This window comes from Saccostrea cucullata, unplaced genomic scaffold (genome assembly GCF_032062105.1).
Source record: "Saccostrea cucullata isolate Sc308-1 unplaced genomic scaffold, CSIRO_AGI_Scuc_v1 ctg8732, whole genome shotgun sequence".
Classification (NCBI taxonomy): Eukaryota; Metazoa; Mollusca; class Bivalvia; order Ostreida; family Ostreidae; genus Saccostrea; species Saccostrea cuccullata.
Genome location: NW_026936000.1, coordinates 39,103 through 62,801, shown reverse-complemented (window position 1 = coordinate 62,801; position 23,699 = coordinate 39,103). Strand labels below are relative to the sequence as shown.

The 23,699-nt window shown below is 33.9% G+C and overlaps 2 protein-coding genes across 2 annotated transcripts in view; one reads left to right on the top strand and one right to left on the bottom strand.

Moving 5' to 3' along the window:
- Nucleotides 1-376: 376 nt before the first annotated feature.
- LOC134244497 (small ribosomal subunit protein mS39-like) overlaps nt 377-23,699 on the bottom strand; it is a 48,492-nt gene continuing 25,169 nt past the window's right edge. Inside the window, exons 11-25 of the mRNA XM_062726760.1 lie at nt 17,746-17,828; nt 14,959-15,118; nt 12,814-12,882; nt 12,492-12,572; nt 12,112-12,140; nt 9,389-9,492; nt 9,162-9,243; nt 8,982-9,072; nt 7,968-8,038; nt 6,953-7,020; nt 6,030-6,098; nt 5,500-5,559; nt 4,435-4,498; nt 1,951-2,048; nt 377-480 (exon numbers count right to left, since the gene is read on the bottom strand). Of these exons, the coding sequence (XP_062582744.1) occupies nt 399-480; nt 1,951-2,048; nt 4,435-4,498; nt 5,500-5,559; nt 6,030-6,098; nt 6,953-7,020; nt 7,968-8,038; nt 8,982-9,072; nt 9,162-9,243; nt 9,389-9,492; nt 12,112-12,140; nt 12,492-12,572; nt 12,814-12,882; nt 14,959-15,118; nt 17,746-17,828 (1,211 nt within the window). The 3' untranslated portion in view covers nt 377-398. The remainder of the gene's footprint in view (nt 481-1,950; nt 2,049-4,434; nt 4,499-5,499; nt 5,560-6,029; nt 6,099-6,952; nt 7,021-7,967; nt 8,039-8,981; nt 9,073-9,161; nt 9,244-9,388; nt 9,493-12,111; nt 12,141-12,491; nt 12,573-12,813; nt 12,883-14,958; nt 15,119-17,745; nt 17,829-23,699) is intronic.
- LOC134244496 (E3 ubiquitin-protein ligase TRIM71-like) lies at nt 18,378-20,760 on the top strand. The gene is made up of 2 exons (XM_062726759.1): nt 18,378-18,417; nt 19,007-20,760. Exon 2 carries the CDS (start codon nt 19,023-19,025, stop codon nt 20,715-20,717), a length of 1,695 nt encoding a protein of 564 aa, XP_062582743.1. The 5' UTR covers nt 18,378-18,417; nt 19,007-19,022; the 3' UTR covers nt 20,718-20,760.

The following is a 23,699-nucleotide window of genomic DNA, read 5'->3' as shown; positions in this document are numbered from 1 at the left end:
TAACACCAAAAGTGAATTCCCACACAATAATTAATTGTATGTTAAAAACACGGCTTACTTTTCATTCATATTAATTTGAAGGATGTAGCTTCTCTATAATCCTCATCATTTAAATTGAAAACATGATAATGAGATTGTAGTATTACATAACAAGGAAAATCCTCCTTCAAATGTAATTAAGCATGGCCCTGCCTTCCATATAAATGATTATTTTCAATATCGTGTACATTTTCATACCAAAAATATCCGTGTGTTCAAATAATATACATGTACATGTATCGACTACATGTATTAGCCAGTAAATGTTACTGCTTATATTGGTTCAATGATTCAAAATTAGAATCCAATCCTGTAATAAATTAATAAAGAGTAAAAATGAGGAAATACGATAATTTTTATTAATATCTGGCTAAATATTGTCGAGTTGATCGTTTCTTTTTTGTGATTGTTGCTCTCTTCATTATTCTCTGAAGCTGCTCCCTGAAAAATAGGAATTCAAAGAAAAAGTATTAATTAAAATGTAAAATCTTGATAAAAGCAAGAAGTCGCAAAACTATCCAAATCTTAATTGCAGGAATTGCTTCTACGAGCCTTCTAACTAGTACCTCATACATATACTGTAGATCACTAAAAACACCTTATTTTCGTGAGATAGTCAGACATTGACTTTTTATTAGCCAGACGAAATTTTCACAAATTGTGGTAACTGTTCTCTATTATCTCAAGGAATACTATTATATGTGGGAATGAAATCTTCCCTAGCAGACTAAAAAAATTAAAAAAAGTGAATTACAGCATTGTTGGCTTCCAGCCAGCTGAAGGCTCATAATAAAGGGGACTCTACATGAATGTACTTGCATCTGCTGTACTTTCTAAACTAAATTAGTACAGTAAAACTCGTTTGGTAAGAACACGGATACTGTAGATTGACAAATATTTACCATGGTTTTAATGTCACTATGTTCGCAATTTATCATTTTTCCGCAAAATTAAACCCATGGTGAATGCTATCATTACTTGTCAAAGATGTTCAACTGCTTTTAAGAAACTTAAATTAATTTCTTGCAGCGTGAAATTTAAAACAATTGCGACTGGTACTTTTTGACAAATCATGAAATTTTAACTCCGTGAAACTAAAACGACTTACAGTATATATATAGCGAATTCACTTATATAGTGAAGTTATCTTGGATCCCTGACTACATAAATATAACAGATTCCTTATATGGATATAACGAATTATGGATATAGCGAAGTAATTTCATAGGCCCCAGTGACTTCGTTATAACAGAGTTTAACTGTACGCTGTCATCAATGGAGTTTCAGTAAGGCATGGCATTCTCAATGCTATGTAATTAGCATCTCTCTCAAATGGTGACATAGATTCTCACTGGTTAAGAAATTAATAACATCAGCAACTTTAAATTGTTGCTGACTACAATGAGACGACTCAAGCCCCACCTCTTTGTCGTACGAAATGCTGTCATTGGATTTTTGCTACACTCGTTGACATTTGCTTGAATTTCTATCCAACATATATTTTAACAGAACAGTGAATGAAAGGCTATGTAAGTTTCAGATGCTAAAGTTTTTTCATCAAAAAGAGACCAGACAAAACCTACTGTATGTGTACTTAAAAAAAAAGCAGGCTTCGTATTTTAGCGGCTTTGGCATAGACATCAATGTGCTAATTCATGAATACTGCTAAGATATTATTTATAACTACAATACACTGCATGTGTAGCACTAATTCATGATTACACCAACAACTCCGTACCCAGTGATTGCACTTAAATTTCAATATGCCAATATAAGTAGAGGTACTGTACAGTATTTTTTTCATACTTGAAGCAAATCTCGTATTGTCATTCAACAGTATTTATAATTATGACAAAATATATCTTCAATTATCTTTTATAAGCTGTCTACGATTTTCAGTTTTTATCTTACCTTTCCAGTTCATTCATAGGAATATTACTGAGGATTTTCTCTCCTAGACTCTCCACTACATCATGGGGGACTTCCTTCACCAGAAACTTCATGATTTCCTACAAAAAAAATCATTTGCTTCTGTTGACAAAGAGGAAAAAAAACCTTTATTCTGCCAACTTTAGAAATATATTTCATTATTTGGCAATCTGATTTAAATCAGCTCACATAGATCACTACACCCTTTGATCCGCTCACATAGATCGCTACACCTTGTGTAGTGATCTATGTGAACGGATCAAAGGATCTGATTTTAATTAAATTGTATGTTTGGTTGTCCTCTCCTGACTCGGTCTGAAAATACTAGGTCAGTAGATATAGGTGAGAAAATTATTTTTTCTCATAAAATTTCAATTTTTCAATTTTTTAAAACATATGATTAATGAAGCCTCACTCGGGGGTGTGAAACTATCATACATCAGGTATTTTCTGCGATTATAAATTTTTGCGATTTGACCTCTGAAAGGTAACAAATAAAGTTCTGAGAACTAGTACTGAGCTTTCCTGATAAGTCTTCGTAGACTATATTTTCAGATCTTTTTTATTTCATACATCTATAAGCTTAATAATTCTTTTTTTTTTAATAAATACATGTAAAGAGTAATAAAATAGAATTAAACTAGGTTCACTAACATATGCGCCAATTATCATACTTGCATCTATAAAATATCTGAAGAAATATTGAAGAAATATTTTGTGATTGTAATTTTTGCGGTCTAAAATAACATGGGGCAAAAATATCCCTTTATGCAGTGTATATTGAGGTAATTACTGTTATTTCCTTTAAACAGTTTGCTTAGGTTATTTAAATGATTCATTAATGTGTATTTTCATTCAACTGTCTAATAGGCATTGTAAAATTTACCATTAGGCCAAAGTTTTTATTTTTTTTGGTTTACGATTTTTTGACACAAAAATATGCATTGGGTGGTCGAAAAATAAAAATAAAAATAATTTGGAACCTTGACATATTTTTTTCTCGAGTAGCATTGAAATGTATTCCAATAAAAATAACAAACACACAAGATTTTTCAACTTTTAAAATTATTTTTTTTATCATTCGGTTTTAAGTCAAGAAAAATGAATCACACGTCAAATGACTCAAGAACAGAAATGGGAGTATCAGGCTCTGTTACTGTTGATGGTTTTCATTCTTCCGACTTACAAGTCTGAGTTTCCATAATAGACATATATTGCACTGGGACAAATACGGGTAAAATTAAGCAAATTGGCTATTCCCTGGTCAGCCTTTCCACTTACGAAAACTTTTTGGAAACTCCGAAAGTGATTGCTTTCATAACAAACCTTTACCTTAAGATATGTGTGTCCAGGGACCAACCTAGACCCACCCGATTAAGGAGACTTCACTTCTCCCTCAAAGAAATTTAAGGAGAAGTTTTGAAATTTAAGGAGACATCTTGGTGCGTATACATGGCACACTTTAATCGTTATAAAACTATTTCATTGTTTAAAACTTACTTTACATTTCAAAAATTTTTCCATATAAACACTGTATTTATTTAAAATGATTAAAAAAGATTAAAAGAATCTTAAAAGATATTCTCCCCAATAACAAGGTATATAAATATCTAGAAAAAATAATAAAACAGCATTGACATTAAATAAAATTTACTACTACTATTAAACTGTAAAAGTTTCTTATTGCATGTCAGATTAATTGTTGATCAAACATTTTTTTTCATTTCTTATATAGTAGTACAATCTTAAACTTCTAAAATTTCTCTTCTCATTAGATTTCCAGGCTTTTGGCAATCCAGGCATAGTCATAATTTTGTTAATTTCTCTTCAAACTTGTTTTCAATATAAAATTCTGTTTCTAATAAAAGTTTTGATGCACACCTGCATGCCGATTGAACAGCTACTTATGTTTATCGAATCTGTCTTCTGATGTGTAACTTCTTAGAAAGCTAATAACTTCACAATTTATCAGTAAAAATATGTCTGTATTCACAGCATGAATTAATTATTTGACAATAATAAAGATCTAAAATCTTCTCCAACATCTTTGGCATGACATCATGGACATCGATAGCTGTCCAGCTGTTTTGCGTCTTGTTGTGTATAACTTGTAACGATGGACTTTTTCATACCCGGAAGTGTAAAATCTAGAGGAGTTCCGACGGAGTATTCGATGCATTGGACTGGTAATTGCCAAATTGGCAAAGTGGTTTGACAATCTGTATTTGTAGAGTTCATTGAATGTTTGTGAGAGTTTGGGTTAATGATTAACATATGTGTTGTAAATTTTGGTTTGGTCAAGAAAATTTCAAGCCAGACACATTATTTTTATTTTCGTAAATAGGGAAAAATAGGGTCGGCGGAATCGTAAACCAAGAGAAAAAAAAACTTTGGCCTTAGCATCAAAACTGACCATAAGTCTATATAAAGTAAAAAGTTGCTGTGATCAGGTTAAGCTGTACTTACTGCACATTTTCCTAAGTCATCTGCAGAAATGTAGTAATCTAAAAGTCCCTCAAAAGGTTGGATCCTATCAAAATAATACAATAAAAGCCTTATAACAAAATACTGTAGCTTATAAAATATCAATACTGTAAACCAACTTTAATTCGTGTGCAAGAAATTTTCGTGAGCTTCGCGAGAGCCTTGACATCGCGAATATTTTTCGTCGCTAACTGTTCCTGAAGTATCTGTGTCTAATAACAAAAGACCGAAAGAAGGCTTGGTTGCAAAAATTAATCATCGCCAACTAGTTTACCCCCAGTAAATCACGAAGTTGTCGCAAATAAAAGTTGGTTTACGGTATATGTCACATAAAGGATTTTCAATTTTTCCCTATATAAATCCTAGTATCAAACAAACAAAGTTTGCAATCTTAAAAATTAAACAATGCTTGATAAAATGTACAAGATGTACTAATAAAAAGTGTCTTTTCATTGAAATAAAAAAAAATATTTTGAGGTCAAACAGTTTATTCAATACTGAGAATGAGAATTTTTTTCTCTCAAGTTTTAATTTGGTCCATTGCCTTAGTCAGTGGTTGAATTGAAATAGAATTTAACAGACATTATATTCCTTGAAAAAAGAGAGAGAGGAGTGTGTCTGCTTAAATTGAAAATGGAACAATTAAGTTTTCAAATGTAATAGGGTGAAAATTACATGGAGTAAAAATAATCCTATTATATATATTTTCCTTCCAATATTTTTGTTGTGCCTCCAATTTCTAGGGATGGGTATCGCCAAAAATTTTGTATCACAATATATTTCTATGTTTATAAAATCAATTATGCTTGGACGGTAAGATGCCATTCTTTTCACTTTTTACAACATTGTTTACACTTTCTGTAATTTTAATTTGAAAAATTGAACAAATAATTAATAATTTCTGGACTTTATAATATGTACCTAAAGACAGGTATTTAGGTGTCCGTATCACGCAACAAAAAATCGTGATATACCAGTATACCAATAAAATCGCACATCCCTACTAGTTTCATTGTAATCCTGGCACTGTGTATACTGAGTACTTACATGGATATCTCTGCTCCATACATATTCTTTCTATTGGTTATAATAAATGTGAACACTTTCCTGAAAACAGAAAAAAAAATCAAGTTACCATCCCCTTAATATAATATAACTTCATTTTCCATTAAAAGACAAGATGTTGGTAGGTCAAAATTGCAACAATGACAGCAAACAAGAAAAATTTTTATCAGAAAAGCTCAGCTGAGTTCAAAATTGTAGCACATTACCATAAACCATACCTTCTACCTATCCCATTTTTAAAAAATTTCAATTCCTCCTATTCCCACTTGCAAATAACAATAGATGTATAGATAAATAACAGTTCATATCAATCTTTTACTAGCTGATTCTTGCATCTGAAAAGTCTTAACTTTGAATAGTCTCAACTTCAGCAAAATGTGGTAAAACTTTATTTCTTTTGGCAGTGAATAAACAAAAAAATTATCACAAATCTAATTTTTATTCACCACAAACTTATGGTATATGAAGTGAAAAATCCTGTCCAATTTAAGGATAAACAACGTAGTTCTTACCAAGCTAATTCAATGTTTTCACCATTCATGGCTATCATTAGCATGTTCTCCAATAATTCCATTTTTGGTCTGAAAAGATAAACACAGTTTATAAACCAAATAACTCGCAAAGAATTCAAGCTCAAATGAAATCTAAGAAAATGAGGGAAATGCCATCTTCAAACAAATTTACTGAAGAAGACCATTTCGTATTAATTTTACAAAATTTTTTCTAAGGTACTCATCTCTAGGAAAAGAAAATTTGGCTTAAGATCATTACACAAAGGCACTCTTTTTTAAAGAAATTTGAGCCAGGCGAATAAAGGGGAGAAAACTATACTCCAAACACCTTGATCTTGTATCTAAAAATTAATTCTGGTCAGTTCTTGTCCTTTACCCATGATCAGTTTATGATTCCTTGAATTTTCAATGGGAAGGCCCAAGGGGAAATAGGGCAAACAAGGATTTCTCTGAGAATAATTGACCTAAACCTTGATTTGTTTGTTTGTTGTTTAACATCCTGCTACAAACTTAAATCTTTCACTTATATGGGGATGACCTTGACAAATGACCTAGAATCTGGCCTTATCAAGCGTAGCTTAGTTTTGTTTAAGATTAGGGGGAGTCCTTATTCATGTCTCCATGCCTACGCCCCATCTTAAACTAGACTTTTGCCCCTTTAGTACTGTAAATCACTTTTTATTTGCGAGAACTTTATTTTCACATAATTATGCGAGAAGGTATGCTCGCGTAAATTTCATTCTCGTGTATGATAGTATCTCGTAAGATTATATAGAGCAATGACCACAATTCCTGAAAATTTTGTCTCGCTAATGAAGAGTCAATGACTATCTCATGAAAATAAGGTGTCGCGAAAAATAAGTGATCTACAGTACTTCACCCCTCTGTCTTCTCTAGTCTTGACTTGCTGTATGTTTCCTCACCTCACATTCTGTCTTTCCTCTAGTTCTGACAGCTTCACCTTCACAAACTCTGACAATTTTACCTGCACCTGAAAATTGAAAAAAAATTCAACAAGTTAATATACATATGTGTAATTCTATAGACATCAATAAAAATTTGATTTCTGCAATAATGATAAACAAGCAAATTCAAAGAATTGTCTTTGTGGGTGAAGATGTCATTTTTTATAGCATTTGTTTCATATACGAGCGCCTTTCATTCGTCATTCAGAAGTTATCACCAAAGTTGATTGTTCTGAAAATTAGGTCAATCGTGAAGGTGATAACTTCTGAATAGCAATCGAAAGAGCATTCATATTTGACACAAATATGCCATAAAAAATGACATCTCACCCACAAAGACACCAAAAGCAGAGGACCACAATTCTTTTCTGAATTTGCTTGTTTGTGATTTAGACACAGATTTTGTATATAAATAAGTATACATGTATGTCCGCAATTCCAAGTTCATGTACATGTAGAATAGTTCTTAGCTATTCAGGCTACATGGATTTTAGAAATACATGTATCTAGAAATTCTGTAAATAGAAATAAAATGCCTTTAAATCTTGCTAGATGATGGGAGTACATGTCATAAAAGGCATGAACTGAGTTTGTAACAACCATTGAAGACAATAATAAAATCCTTTCAAACATGCTGGATTTTCAATGCTTAAAATAATCGACCTTCAAAAATCCAATCAGAGATGCTTTAAGTACAAAAATTTTAAGATTTCCTACATACACTGACACAGTCCTAACTAAACAGACTTTGCTGTCATTACGTTACAATGGTTAAAACATGATTCTCATACTATGACGTCACGTTTTACATAACTTCAGTGCAACCGAACGATGTGTCATGCGTTATCATTTCTGCCGACGAGCTTTTGCGTCGATATTACAAAAGGAGGAATAACATGTGACGTCCTTTCAACCTATGAAATTTACGAAAATAATCCTCTCATATAAAATTTCATGAAAATTGTTAATTTACCAGTGTTGGTTGCTTCTCTTTGGCCAGGAAAGCTGTTATTTCTGCCAAATTGAAACTGGCAGAATGGAAAGCTAAAAAATAAAAAAAATATTACAAATAACAAGAATAATTCTTCTTAGAAAATTTCAAGAGTTCAATAAATCTCTTTAGCTTAAACCTCATCTGAGTAGTTTATATTAACAATGAGGCTTTGGCGTTATCACTGTTTCCCTTATCTGATTAAATACAGTAAAAACTGTCTAATCTGACAGGTGTGCAATCTGGCAAATTGTGAATTACAATGTAAATTTTTTTTCCCCCATTTTACTATTTTGCATATTTTTTTACACTGTGCAATCTGACACACTGTCTATTCTGACACAAAATTTGTCTCCCAGTTCTAGTTGGATAGGTTTCACTGTACAAATTAAAATTTATTGACTTCAGCAGTTAACCAAAAAATCAGCATACATCAAAACCTTTAAAACTCAATGGAAAAAAATGAGTCTGTTTAATAAATCCTTTCTGATTACAGCATATAAAACATTAGGGATGGAGTTTCTTAATTTACTTGAGCTTTCAGCTCTGATGAGCTAATGAATTTGTTTGTTTAAGGGCATCAATACAATTTTCAGTTAACTTGGACTTTCAGTAAGGCGTGGCATTCTTGACGTTAAATAATAAGTGTCTGAAATTTATACAGCTTTCATTCATTGTTGAAATATGCATGGGATAGAAATTCAACGAGTGTAGCAATTATCCAATACAGCTTCTCGTACAGCAAAGATGTGGGGCTAAAGTCATCCTATTGTTGTCAACAACAATTTAAGTTCCTGATGTTATTTCTTTCTTAACCAATGAGAATCTATTTGCCATTTAACAGACGCTTATTACGTAGCGCCGAGAATGCCATACTGAAAGTCAAAGGTACACTGAGAATTGTACTAAATGAAGGCCATTCACTCAAAGGGCAGTAACTTGAATATATTTCACCATACACTTGACAATTCCAGACAGAAGGAGAGATGTACTTACAATTTAGAAGTTGTGGAATAAACTTGTAGGACTTTGTCACCGTCAGGTCTTTGATGAACTTGCGGAATACATTCACAAACCTTATCTCATCCTGTAAAAATTTCATTTACTTTTAATCAAGAACATGATCTGACATATAGACAAAACACCCCCTAACAACTGAAAATCTCATTTACGTACCACAGGCTGTAGTGCTGTGTACAGATCTACAACTTTGTCCAGACTGGGCTCCTTGTACACAGCTATTACAAACATAATCACCCTGAAATACACAGGCAATTTCACTGATAAAAGTAAATGAAAATTTGTAATTGTAAAGTTGATATTTTTAATTTCCAAGGCCAAAGGAATTTGTGATACTGATATTAATTTCACAGTTTTTGAATTTTTTTTTCTTTTTTTCTTACCTATATGAATAGTGATCATGATCATCAAGAAGTTTATAATTCTGTCCCGTTTTGTAAAAAGCATCAATTCTGTACGCAAAGTCAAGGTCTTGGTGAAAGAGTGCCTATTGAAAAAAAAAATTACGTGTCATAAGTGGCCATTCCTAGAAACTATAATTGGAAAACAGTAATGTTTCTTATGATCAGGGGCTTACAAAACCTCCACTTTTAAACAAAAATTCACTACATTTTTTTCCACAGTAATGCACTGAACTAAAATTTTACAAGAATTTCTCATATTTTACGCAAGATAGTTGAGAGCTTCAATTATAAGAGAAATAAATTGAAATGCAATTCTTACCTAAGAAAACATAGGTAATCAGAGATTACAGAGCTCACCTCAACGAATGTTGTCTTTAAGTAAGGCAAAGTCACACAATTAACCAACAAGAAGTGTACATTCCAAAAATGAAAATATTTAAGCAATTTTAATCTGATTTTGAAATAGAGCTACATAAAAAATTTTAACTAGTTCTTCTTCATGAAAATGTAATTAAAATCCAGCATCTGAAGCAAATTTGAGAGTTTTCATCTCTTGATGCAACATTTGTGCAAGTTTGGTTTATACAATGTTATATAAGCCTTATAGTTTTTTGGTAATAGACCTGCACCCATAACTTTTACCTGGTCTATTATCTGAAAATGTATGTCGAATTCAGCATCCGAAGCAAGTCCATTAGTGCGCATCCTTAGATGTATCATCCATGCAAGTTTGCTCATTATAGGGCTCATAGTTAATTGGAAATGAAACATGCATCAAAAACTAACATTTTCACTCATCAACAAAAAGTAGGTCAGATTCAGCATCCGAAGCAAGCCCAGTAGTATGCATCCTTATATGTATCATCCACGCAAGTTTGGTCATTAAAGAACTCATAGTTACTTGGAAATGAACTTTAACCTATTCACTCAACTGGAAAATGTAGGTCAGATACAGCATCCGAAGCAAGCCTGGTAGTATACATCCTTATATGTATAATCCATGCTAGTTTGGCCAACAAAGGGCTTATAGTTACTTGGAAATGAAACCTGCACCAAAAACTTTAACCTGTTCACTCAACCAGAAAATGTAGGTCAGATTCAGCATCCGAAGCAAGCCCTGTAGTGTGCATCCTTATATGTATCATCCATGCAAGTCTGGTCAACATAGGGCTTATAGTTACTTGGAAATGAAACCTGTACCAAAAACTTTAACTTGTTCACTCAACTGGAAAATGTAGGTCAGATTCAGCATCCGAAGCAAGCCCGGTAGTATGCATCCTTAGATATATCATCCATGCAAGTTTGGTCAACATAGGGCTTATAGTTACTTGGAAATGAAACCTGCACCTAAAAACTTAACCTGTTCACTCAACCAGAAAATGTAGGTCAGATTCAGCATCCGAAGCAAGCCTGGTAGTATGCATCCATAGATGTATCATCCATGCAAGTTTGGTCCATATAGAGCTTATAGTTACTTGGAAATGAAACCTGCACCAAAGACTTTAACCTGTTCACTCAACCGGAAAATGTAGGTCAGATTCAGCATCCGAAGCAAGCCTGGTAGTATGCATCCTTAGATGTATCATCCATGAAAGTTTGGTCAACATAGGGCTTATAGTTACTTGGAAATGAAACCTACACCAAAAACTGCACCAAAAATGTTAACCTGCTCCAAAAACATTAACCTGGTCATTCCTTTGCTGAAATTGCAGCATCTGAAACTTTGACTGGTACAATGAAACACACTAGAACCATTTTCCATGCATGTCTTATCAATATAGGACATAGAAGTACTTAAAAAGAAAACTGCTCCAAAAAACTTAACTTTAACCTGTTCACTCAACCAGAAAATGTAGGTCAGATTCAGCATCCGAAGCAAGCCTGGTAGTATGCATCCATAGATGTATCATCCATGCAAGTTTGGTCCATATAGGGCTTATAGTTACTTGGAAATGAAACCTGCACCAAAGACTTTAACCTGTTCACTCAACCGGAAAATGTAGGTCAGATTCAGCATCCGAAGCAAGCCTGGTAGTATGCATCCTTAGATGTATCATCCATGAAAGTTTGGTCAACATAGGGCTTATAGTTACTTGGAAATGAAACCTACACCAAAAACTGCACCAAAAATGTTAACCTGCTCCAAAAACATTAACCTGGTCATTCCTTTGCTGAAATTGCAGCATCTGAAACTTTGACTGGTACAATGAAACACACTAGAACCATTTTCCATGCATGTCTTATCAATATAGGACATAGAAGTACTTAAAAAGAAAACTGCTCCAAAAAACTTAACCTTAACCTGGGACGCCGACGCCGACGCCGACACCGACGCCGACGCCGAGGGTATTACATAAGCTCCCCCAACTTCGTTGAGGTGAGCTAAAAATGTGCAAGATTCAATTTTAAACATTTATTGGGATATTGTGTTGGTCATAGAATCAATTCCCCTTAAGCTTAAAGGGACTTGTTTGAAAATGATATAATTGTGATATCTCAACTCAGACATGAAAACTGGTGATATCTCCCTTCTACACAGTCCATAATGGTGTATTATAAAAGGAAAAACATTATAAATGTAAATACATGTACAGGCCCTTTAGGCTTCACAATCTTTGATTAATTGACCACCAAGTTTATTGTCTCATACAATTTCTAAACTTGCTTATAAACTATTTATGTCTTAAACATTTCCTACTTACAGTCTTTAAGGCTCTCATGATGAATTTCCCTGTAAAATATTAACAAATGAAAATTCATTCCAATTTCATTAATTTGCACTACACGTACCAGTATATACAAATAATGTAATTCAATAAAAGCTTTAACATCAGAACTGCCTAGCATAAATTGAAAGAATATTAGCATATTATCAACTTTGCCCTGCACTACAAGTTCAAAGAGTTTTTTTTCCATACTACCAAATCTCTATCCTCTAAACTCTTTGAATGAATTTGATTTCATTTTTTAAAAAAAATTATCAATCACTATTATAATATTCATGAGTCAAGCAAGAGATGATGAATTGACTGACAAACAGACAAGATTTATTTCCCTTTTCACAATTAACTGCATAACTTACTGCCTTCTGAGCCTACGTCCTTAAATCTCTTTCCCTCAACCTCATCCAGCATGTGGTTCATGACCTGCATGACCCCTGAATCTGCATATGAATATTCATTAGACATAATGTCAATTAATATCAGAAATTAGATGAGATTTTTAGGTACCAACAAGTTATAAATTGTGTATATATTATACCTATACATATATGTACTTTTAAAAATTCTTGAAGGGAATTTTCAGTAAAAGTGTTAATTATAAATAGGAAAATATTACAGCCATACATTTTTTTTAAAATGAAGCCCCTCCTCTCTTAAAATTTAATTAATAGAAGCACTAACTTGTTCCTTTTCCAAACACTGACATGTCTAACAGACTAGTGAGTATACTCCAAGTGTCCAACGTGGGCTCTGAAAATAATTAAAAAGGAATTTATCAAATCAAAAATTGTACCAATATATTCAGTCCCTTTTTTTCTTTTCATTTAACCATAAAATTTTGTAATATTTATTAGGAGTATATGCCTCTCCAAAAAAATTGCATTTGTAAATATATAAATATTGCATGTAGTTGAGTGTAACATTGAAAATTTTCACCCTAAGAATGTTACACTCAACTACATGCAATATTTATCATATTATACTGAATGTTTTATACAAATGCATATTACAGTGAAACGCACATAAATTCCGTGCAGTTACTATATTTTGGAATACCACCCATAGTCAAGCAATGTTGACTGTTGCTAATCAGTAGGGCATGGCTTCATTATTCAGCTGGTAGTAGTGTTTCTAATCAAATGTTTCTCGACGAATCAGATTCAAGCAATTCACATGAAAGTATATTACATTTTGGTTTCATTTTCATTTAATGACATCTGAGAAAAATTCACATACAAAAAACAAGTAAGTTTACCGTTTGTCCAGATTAATGAAAAATTAACCGGGTTGATGAAACGGATATCTTATAAGTGGTATATATAAATGTTAACTATAACTGTCCAATAGGGACAAATACCCCCGCTGGGTTTTTCAGAGTAGGTGCCAATTCAGAAATATTTTATGGATCCAGTAAGAGGTATTCACCATTGTCTAATAAAGTGCCTTGCCACAGCATGATACGCCCATCAAATATTGTTCGATAATCATAAATTGGTTAGGGTGCAAGAAAATTAAGTAACCTTGATTAAAAGATTGACACAGATTTCAATGATCTAATTTCCATTTCTTATCATGTTTAAAATATTGTACATACATCTCTAAGAGACTTACAGTGTAGGGATTAATTAAAACAAATAATACACATCATATAATTCTAAACTGGCTATGTTAGAGCTTAACAAATACCCATCTGCAGCTTTAAAATGTTTATTGCATATTTTATGAAATAATGGAAATGCTACAGTCTAATAAAAAATCAAAAATTAATTATTCTTTAGACTATAAAATTCTAAGTGAGACATGACTGCAATTTGTTGCAAATATATAAAAAATGAAATGTAATTTTTTTTCAATGAACACATATATAATTAATTTTAATTATATTATACAATAATAATTCAGTTTTAATCATACACTAAAACATCAATTTGTTTTAATTACATTACACCAATTGAAAGATCTTTATCTGAACTACAGCCATCAAGAACTCTTAATTAACACAAGCAACTATATATAAGGCCATTTCTTTTTGCCCAACTCTCAAGAGATAAATTAAGATTAGATCTAGAGATGCTCTTGCCAGTTAATTCCCGACAATGAACTCATTACTTTCTCTCTAATTTGACATGCACATTTCTGCTATCAAAAATTCTCCTTGACCAGTGCTTGATAATTATGCCCATGGGACAAACTGAATTCCTCTCAAATCATTAACATTTGTTATAGAATTTGCTGTAAAGTATATGATAAAAAATAAGTTTTTACTTAATTTAGCATTTTTTGATAAGGATACAACTATATTTTTACATTTTTTAGGCTTATGAAATTTAAAATTTTTAAGACTTAGTTTTTTAAAAATATTAACTTAAATGAAAGGTCACAGTGACCTTGAAATAGATCGTGACACACCGTCTACCCAAGATGCATAAATTGTCCAAGTTTGATGATTGTAAGTCTAATAGTTTTCTAGTTATGAGCCAAACAAAATCACAAAATAAAAAAGAAAAAACACCTGTAAAACGCAGAAAAATCATCCAATCAAGATGAAAATCCCAGGTGCACACCTTCATATGGTGAATAATAAGTGTATAAATTTTCAGACAAATCCATCCAACAGTTTCCGAGAAACGGTCCGGACAAAATCTTGTCTACAGACAGACGGACATGGTGATTCCAATATACCCCCCTAAACTTCGTTTGCGGGGGTATAATTATGTTCCCAACAGATATTGTCCAAAAATGTGAAACATGCAGGATACTAACATTCACATTAACAAGGCTTGACTGTACATACCATAAAGTCCATTTGAACCACAAACAACTCACCTATTCTTAGATCCTTCATATCAGCAATAAGTTTGAAGGCAAAATTCAGGCATTCTGAATTATTCATGTCAAAGCGTTGATATTTTAGTCCCTGCAGAGCCATGTTATAAGTTTCTATTGTAGGGTGGTAACCAGCCTTTTTCATGTCAGTCAATATTTGCTGGAGAAAAAAAATATCATCAGAAAAATAATAAATTTCTCCTTTATAAATTGATAATTCATATACATTATGTACTAGTATTTCAGTATAAATTCATTTATTTCAATTGATTTGAAATCAATTCTCTGACAAGTTCAATGAACTACAGTGTTAAATTTTTTTAATTCAACAAGTCATTATACAACAAGAGGCCCAAGGGCCTTGAATCGCTCTTCTGATAAATTGTACAATCTATCACTTCTATTAGAAGCCTCCAACTCTATTAGTATCATAAGACCCAAAATGCATCAACTTACAAAGTTTGATAATATTTAGCCAGTTAAGACTGAAAATATTATAATATAATTATCAAATACCATAAGTAGGTCAAAGTGACCTACCTTTTGATTGGAATTTTCTGAGGACTCAAGATACATTAATTGACAAAGACTGATGATTCTTAAATAAGTACCTGAGATATTCAAAAGTAGGTCACCATGACCTACTTTTTGGTCAACATTCTCTGAAAACCCAAGATGCATCATCTGACAAAGTTTGACAATTCTAAGCCAATTAGTTCCAGAGATAATTAAATATAGCCATCAAATGTCAAAAGTAGGTCAAGGTGACCTACTTTTTGGACGACGTTATCCAAACATCCAAGATGCCTAAACTGAGAAAATTTGCTGATTCTAAGCCAATAAGTACCTGACATATTCAAAAGTAGGTCACCGTGACCTACTTCTTGTTGGACATTCAATAAAACCGTAAGATGCCTCAACTGACAAAGTTGATGATTCCGAGCCAATAAGTACCAGATATAATCAAATATAGCCAAAAAAATGTCAAAAGTAGGTCACAGTGACCTACTTTTTGGTCAACTTTCTCCGAAAACCCAAGGTGCTTAAACTGACAAAGTTATTTGATGATTCTAAGCTAATACGTACCTGACATATTCAAAAGTAGGTCACTGTGACCTACTTTTTGGTCGACCCAAGATGCATCATCTGACAAAGTTTGATGATTTTAGGTCAATAAGTACCAGAGATACTTAATTATAGCAACAAAATATCAAAAGTAGGTCACTATGACCTACTTTTTGGTCGTCACTCTCAGAAAACCCAAGATGCATCAACTCACAAAGTTTGATGATTCTAAGCCAATAAGTACCTGAGATACTTAATTATAGCCACAAAATGTCAAAAGTAGGTCACTATGACCTACTTTTTGGTCGTCACTCTCTGAAAACTCAAGACACATCAAATCACAAAGTTTGATGATTCTAAGCCAATAAATACATAAGATACTTAAATAAAGCCATAAAATGTTGAAACTAGGTCACCGTGACCTACTTTTTGGTCGTCACTCTCCAAAAACTAAATATGCATCCACTCACAAAGTTTGATGATTCTAAGCCAATAAATGCCTAAGATACTGAAATATAGCCATAAAATGTCGAAAGTAGGTCATCGTGACCTACATTTTGGTTGACATTTTTCAAAGACCCAAGATGCATCTATTGACCAAGTTTGATGATCGTAGGTCTGAAGGTAATCAAAATATGCATTTTAAACAATTTGAAAACAAATGTCGGCAAAATTTAAAAAGTAGGTCACAGTGACCTACTTTGTTATAAATATGTTTTAAGGTCCCTAGATGCATCAAAGTACAAGATTTGATGATTCTAAACCTCCCAGTGTCTGAAATAATGGGATTTAATGTTTTTAAAAGGAGAAGTCATAAAGTTCAAAAAGTAGGTCACAGTGACCTACTTTTAAGTTGACATTGTTCAAGGACCCAAGATGCATCAATTGACAAAGTTTGATGATCATAGGCCTTAAAGTGTCCAAAATATGCCTTCAAATCAATTTGAACACAAATGCCCGCAAAATTTGAAAAGTAGGTGACCGTGACCTTCTTTTGAGTTAACATGATGTGAAGTTTTAAGATGCATCAACATATAAGATTTGATGATCCTAGTTCTTATAGTAAGCAAAATATTCACGTTTTTATTAATTGTAAATTTAGGTCAACTTTGAAGTGACCTTGAGACCACGCCCTTTGCCCCAGGGTCATGCCTTGAACAATTTTCAATCTTCAACATATCCTGATCCTTGTATGTAAGTTTGGTGAAAATCTGCCTGGTGGTTCTGGAGAAGATTTTTTAGCAACCAGTACTTTTGGTTTTGTTTTCCTGATTATCTCCCCTTGTTTTAGGGTCCCAACCCTTATTTTAGTATAAATGGTAACCCTTGGGCCAAGGATACCCTGTGACAAATTTGGTACTGATTGGCCAAGGGGTTCTTGAGTTATGGCCCATATTCTAAAAAGTTAACGCACACCGCACAAATTGCCATAGCATTAGCTCTTTGAGCCTATGGCTCAGAAGAGCTAAAAATCTCTGTATTAAGTAAATTAAACAGATATGATTTAGAACATGATTCAACAGATTAAACATGAACAGATAACTTCTGTAATATTGAACAAAAGATGCAATTGTCATCTCAAATATAATGCCATTGAATAAATCAGAATGACTTGGAAGTCCCAATCTCTTTCTCCTTTTATTGTCTAATCCAATAAAATTAATGTACAATACCCGGTACTGACTTAATATTAGTTGAGAAATCAGGTGAAAAACAACTCACCTGGACAGCTTTGTATGGTTCTTGAAGAGACCCAAAAATCACTGGAGCGTGTCTAAGTATGTAGTGATAGGTTTTCCTCTCAACTGCAAAATAAATCATTGTACATGAATTTAAACAAGAAGGTCATGGGCCTTATAGGTCACCTGAGCATCATGCAACAATTGGTTCAGGGGCCTTGAAATTCAAAATTATGGAAGAAAGGCCCCTGCTCATCATAGCTACATGTATATAGGTAGCCCATCTGCTTAATACCCAAGAGCAGAGAAGATTTTCAAAGATCGTGAATTAATTTAAGTTATGGTTTTGAAATCATTTAGTGGCATCAAACTTTCATCCATTGATGTTTGACGAACACTTGGCTTTGGTGCTGTTGGATAAAGGGGGGGGGGGGGGGCATGATTCAGTGTTCAGATCATGCTGAGAGAATTTCAGAATTTTACTGTCAATATTTTAAAAATCGAATATTAAAAGGAATAAAATTTTGCATATTTAATAAAGCAAAGCACAAGGCTGAGATTTAAGAGATTTAAATCCCTGCTATATATATATATAAACCAGGAAGTTAAATACCTGACAGGTAGATAATACAGGTAACTAGGTCATGTGACCAAAATCATAACATATAAAAACAACATCCAATTTATCGGCAGCCATTGCTGTTTCCAAAGTCAGGTAATATTTATATATAATTGAGCATTTTACCTACCACTCTAGAACAGTAAATATATAGGGATAGCCATTAATATATATATAGCTACATGTATAAAAGTTTTTTTTTTGAAAAACCAAATGTTACTAAAGATTTCTTAAGTCAATGAATAAATTATCAAATCTGATCCTGCTCCGAGTTTAATGTAGTTTCTTCATGTGGCCAACTGACAGCTCCGACTATCCACATTATTTCATAATTTAGAACAGGATTATGAGATAATAATAATCATGCAAACAGTTTGTTTGATAATCATGACATCACTCCTAGAGAATAGAAAATTCTAAATAAGTACACAATTCTTTTGTAATACATGTATCAGTGTATAGGACCAACAGTAATCCCCTCCCTGGGGTATGAACCCATTGAATTTTAGATTTTACTGTTGGTAAAAATTAAATAACAGTAGTATTCTGTGATGGAACAGATAATTTGCCCAATAAATGCCCCTCCAAAACTTATAAGGAACAAGTCAAATACCTAATGTTTTTTCCAAAAAAATCTTACCAACTTAGCTCTATATTTTAAAGCCTAATTAACTCTATACTTCAGAGTCAAAAGTTTAACCATGGATCCCCGTACCAGTGCCCAGGACGTGATGCGATGTGACCTGTGTGAGACCGCTGTGGTACAGATGCACTGTGATACATGTCTTGTCAACCTGTGTAAGGCCTGTGTGGGAGAACACATCTCAAAAGATGAATCCAAGGACCACAAAGTCGTCAAGTTTCAGTCCAGGAAATCTACCCCCCTCTACCCTGAGTGTAAACATCATAACAAACAGCAATGTACAATGTACTGTAAACAATGTGACATTCCTGTTTGTACAAAATGTCTTACATCTGATCAACACCTGGGTCACAAGTTATCAGAAATCTTACAGATTGTGGAAGATAAGAAGAACAAAATTATCAAAGATCAAACTGAATTAAAGGAGAAAATTTATCCCACCTACCAGGACATTGCCTCTGATGTACAAAACAGAATGAGTCAGTTAAAAAAGGAATATGGAGATCTCTCAACAGCCATAACAAAACATGGAGAAGACTGGCAGAGAGAAATTGACAAACTTGTCAAGAAACTTAAAGCTGAAGTTGATGAAATGAAAAACACACAATTACAAACTCTACAGAAACATCTGGATGAAATAAACAAGACAATGTCTGAAATCAAGGAAGAAATCAATTCAGTTGAAATGGCTATAGACACTAATGACTTATCTAAACTGTTTAGTGTTACATCAAAAATACATAGATACAGAAATCTACCACAAAAACTATCCCTGTCCTTACCAAAATTCATTCCAGAAAAAATTCAAGGAGAAAAACTCAGTAAACTGTTTGGAACTTTATCATCAAGTTCTTGGACTTCAGTTGAACATGGCTACAGCATGAAGGCAACACAGAAATTACCAGAAGCTGGATCCTCTCCTCCAGTCAAACAGCTGCTTGATGAACCGCTGACTGTAGTGACCATACACACTAAGTATGGAAAACTTTACAGTGTGGCCTGTCTGAATGATGAAGAAATCTGGACAAGTGGATATGACAGCACCATGAAACTCTACAGCATCAATCAGGGATCACAACTCAAGTCAATCAAAACCAAGTCAGGGGAATGGCCATCTGACATAGCAGTGACAAAAAGTGGAGATCTAGTTTACACTGATAAAGATGATAGAACTGTGAACATTGTAAAGAATGGGAAGACAGAGGAGGTGATCAGACTACAGAACTGGATACCTTGGGGTGTCTGTAGTACCTCCTCTGGTGACCTTCTGGTTATCATGGAAAGTTATGGCAAACCAGCAAAAGTTGTCCATTACTCTGGCTCCACAGAGAAACAAACCATTCAGTTTGATGATAATGGTAAATCTCTCTATTCGTCTCGTAGTTTCCGGTATATTACATACTACATAACAGAGAACAGGAACCTGGATATCTGTGTGTCTGATAGTGGAGCTAAAGCAGTAGTGGTGGTCAATCAGGCTGGGAAACTGAGATTCAGGTACACTGGACATACTCCTTCTCCAAAAAACAAACCATTCATTCCAGTAGGAATCACCACAGACAGTCAGAGTCAAATCCTTACAGCTGATATTAACAATAACTGTGTCCACATCATAGACCAGGATGGACAGTTCCTCCGTTACATAGACTGTGGACTGAGTAGTCCCTATGGACTGTGTACAGATAAAAGTGACAATCTATTTGTTGCTCAGATGAGTAACAGTCAAGTGAAGAAAATTAAATACATGTATTGATTTTAGGGCTGTGTATTGATTAAATAAAACCTATATGATACAATTCAATATGATAACTTAACTTCCTATTTACAGCTAATTAAACAAGAGGCCCATAGGCCTTATAGGTAACCTGGGTATCTTCCAGCAATTGAATATGATTCATGTTTTAAACCAAAGGCCATGAAATTCACAATTTTGAAAGAGGCACAATTGCTTATCATAATTATAGACTTAGCATGGCCATGCTTACTCTAGTTACTTAATACCCAGAGGCAGATCAGAGTAATAGAGAGAATGCACTTCCATTTTATATCCAGTTGTGCACCCACTGATCCTGGTGTTAGACCAGGTTACAGGATACTAATTTTACCCCTATTTCATTGACCACGCAAAGAGTTCCAGATTAACTAGAACTGTCCAAACGGGACGAAATACCCCCCGCTGGATTTTTCAGAAGTAAGTTTTTCCATAATAAAGAAATGAATCAAAATCAAAAATTATGAAATTTTTATTCCAGTGACCTTGAACTTACCCAAATAACCTGGTCATGACACACCCTTGGGTCATGGGCAATCTTTCAGTGAAATGAGAACCCACCAAGTTTATCCATAAGAAAGATATGGACCGGACACGAAGTTATGAAATTTTTCTTCCAGTGACCTTGAACTTCCCCAAATGACCTTGGGTCAAGGTCATGACACACCCTTGGGTCATGGGCAATCTTTGTGTGAAATAAAAACATACCAAGTTTATCCATAAGAAAGATATGAACCAGACATGAATTATGAAATTTTTCTACCAGTGACCTTGAACTTCCTCGTATGACCCTGGGTCAAGGTCATGACACACCCTTGTGTCATGGGCAATCTTTGTGTGAAATGAGAACCTACCAAGTTTATGCATAAGAAAGATATGTACCGGACATGAATTGTGAAATTTTTCTACCAGTGACCTTGAACTTCTCCAAATGACCTTGGGTCAAGGTCATGACACACCCTTGGGTCATGGGCAATCTTTCTGTGAAATGAGAACCTACCAAGTTTATCTATAAGAAAGATATGGACCGGACACAAATTATGAAATTTTTCTTCCAGTGACCTTGAACTTCCCAAAATGACCTTGGGTCAAGGTCATGACACAACCTTGGGTCATGGGCAATCTTTGTGTGAAATGAGAACCTACCAAGTTTATTCATAAGAAAGATATGGACCGGACAGGGAATATAAAAATTTTTCTTCCAGTGACCTTGAACTTTCCCAAATGACCTTGGGTCAAGGTCATGACACATTTTTGTGTCATGGGCAATCTTTGTGTGAAATGAGAACCTACCAAGTGTATCTATAAAAGATTTGTATCAAACATGACTTATGAAAATTTTCTTCCAGTGACCTTGAACTTTCCCAAATGACCTTGGGTCAAGGTCATGACACACCCTTGGGTCATGGGCAATCTTTGTGTGAAATGAGAACCTACCAAGTTTATCCATAAGAAAGATATGGACCGGACACGAATTATGAAATTTTTCTTCCAGTGACCTTGAACTTCCCCGAATGACCTTGGGTCAAGGTCATGACACACCCTTAGGTCATGAGCAATCTTAGTGTGGAGTAGTAGATTCTAATGTCCCTCTGTAAGAAAGATATGGACCGGACACGATTGCACAGACAGCTAGACAGACGGACGGACAGATGGACAAGGTGATTCCTATATACCCCCCCAAACTTCGTTTGCGGGGGGTATAAAAATAGAGGTTTTTTCATAAAAAATCTTGGGGGTGTATATGGGATGGAATGGGGTTATTTTAGGGCATAGATGGAAAGGAGAGGGTCTGAAAAAAATTAAAAAATTATGAATAATGGGAATTTTGCTATTAAGTGTGTAGTAGAAAGGGTGTAAAGAGGCCATTGTTTACCTGTTTCTCAAAGGGAAATGGAAATATGCAGGGTAGGGGTTAATTGCAGTGCCATAGCAAGGCTTGTAGACTATAGAATTTTCTGAGATTTAAGAATATTTTTGGCCTTGGATTGATCTAGCTCCGTGCCAAATTTCAGGTGATTTGAGGCGGTGAATTTTTTTTAATGATTTTTTATGTTATAAAGGAATGTATAGCAAAATAATTGGTAGTCCGTGTCCTATCATGCTTTATTCAGCATCATACACTAAAACTGACTTTATAAGATGAAGAACTCCCTTATGGGGAGATAAGATATACATAAACTAGAGTTACTTCTCTTTGCATGTAACACATGAGTAAACTGACATTAATTATACTTTTCTCTTTTTTGGGTAAAGAAAATAAATTTCAAAAAAATATAAAATTAATTAAGTATTTCTGATTGTAAGATAAAGCAATAATATTGTCTTTCAAAACATTGATTTAACCACAAAAGTCTGGCAACATCCGTCCTGTTTGCAGAATCTCCAGAACACACAACCCACTTGCTCCTGCTTTTGTTAGGCAATTAGCGAGCTGTTTTTGTCCAGAACACCACTGAATTTTTTTCACTTCTCCTTGAATGACTTCTTCTGTCAATGCCGCCATATCAATTCGGAGTCTCTTATCTTCCACAAGTTTTGTTGAATGCACGGATTCAATCACACTCTTATTGTCTACAAATGCGTAAATCCCAATGGATTTGCTGGGAACTCCCAAAATTTCCTCCAACATGTGTCGATAATAAAAACTTGCCTCCAGTCCTTCCTGTAGACTAAGTGCCTCGGCTGCAAGAGTGGAGTGGACAACTCTTCTGATCTTTTTAGCCTGCCAAAAAAGGGGACAGCATTTTCCATGTTTATCCATAATCCAGATGATAACTCCCTGGGTACTTCCAGTTCCATCATTAAGGTTTCCTAAAGATGCATCAGTAAATGTCAGTATCTTTAGTGATGCAAGATCTAAAGCTGGGAATCTCAAGATACTTTTTAAGTCCTTCAGCCGGTTAATAATTTTTGTTGCTCTGATTAAATCTGTCACGGTTCCACTCTTTAGCTTAGTACTCA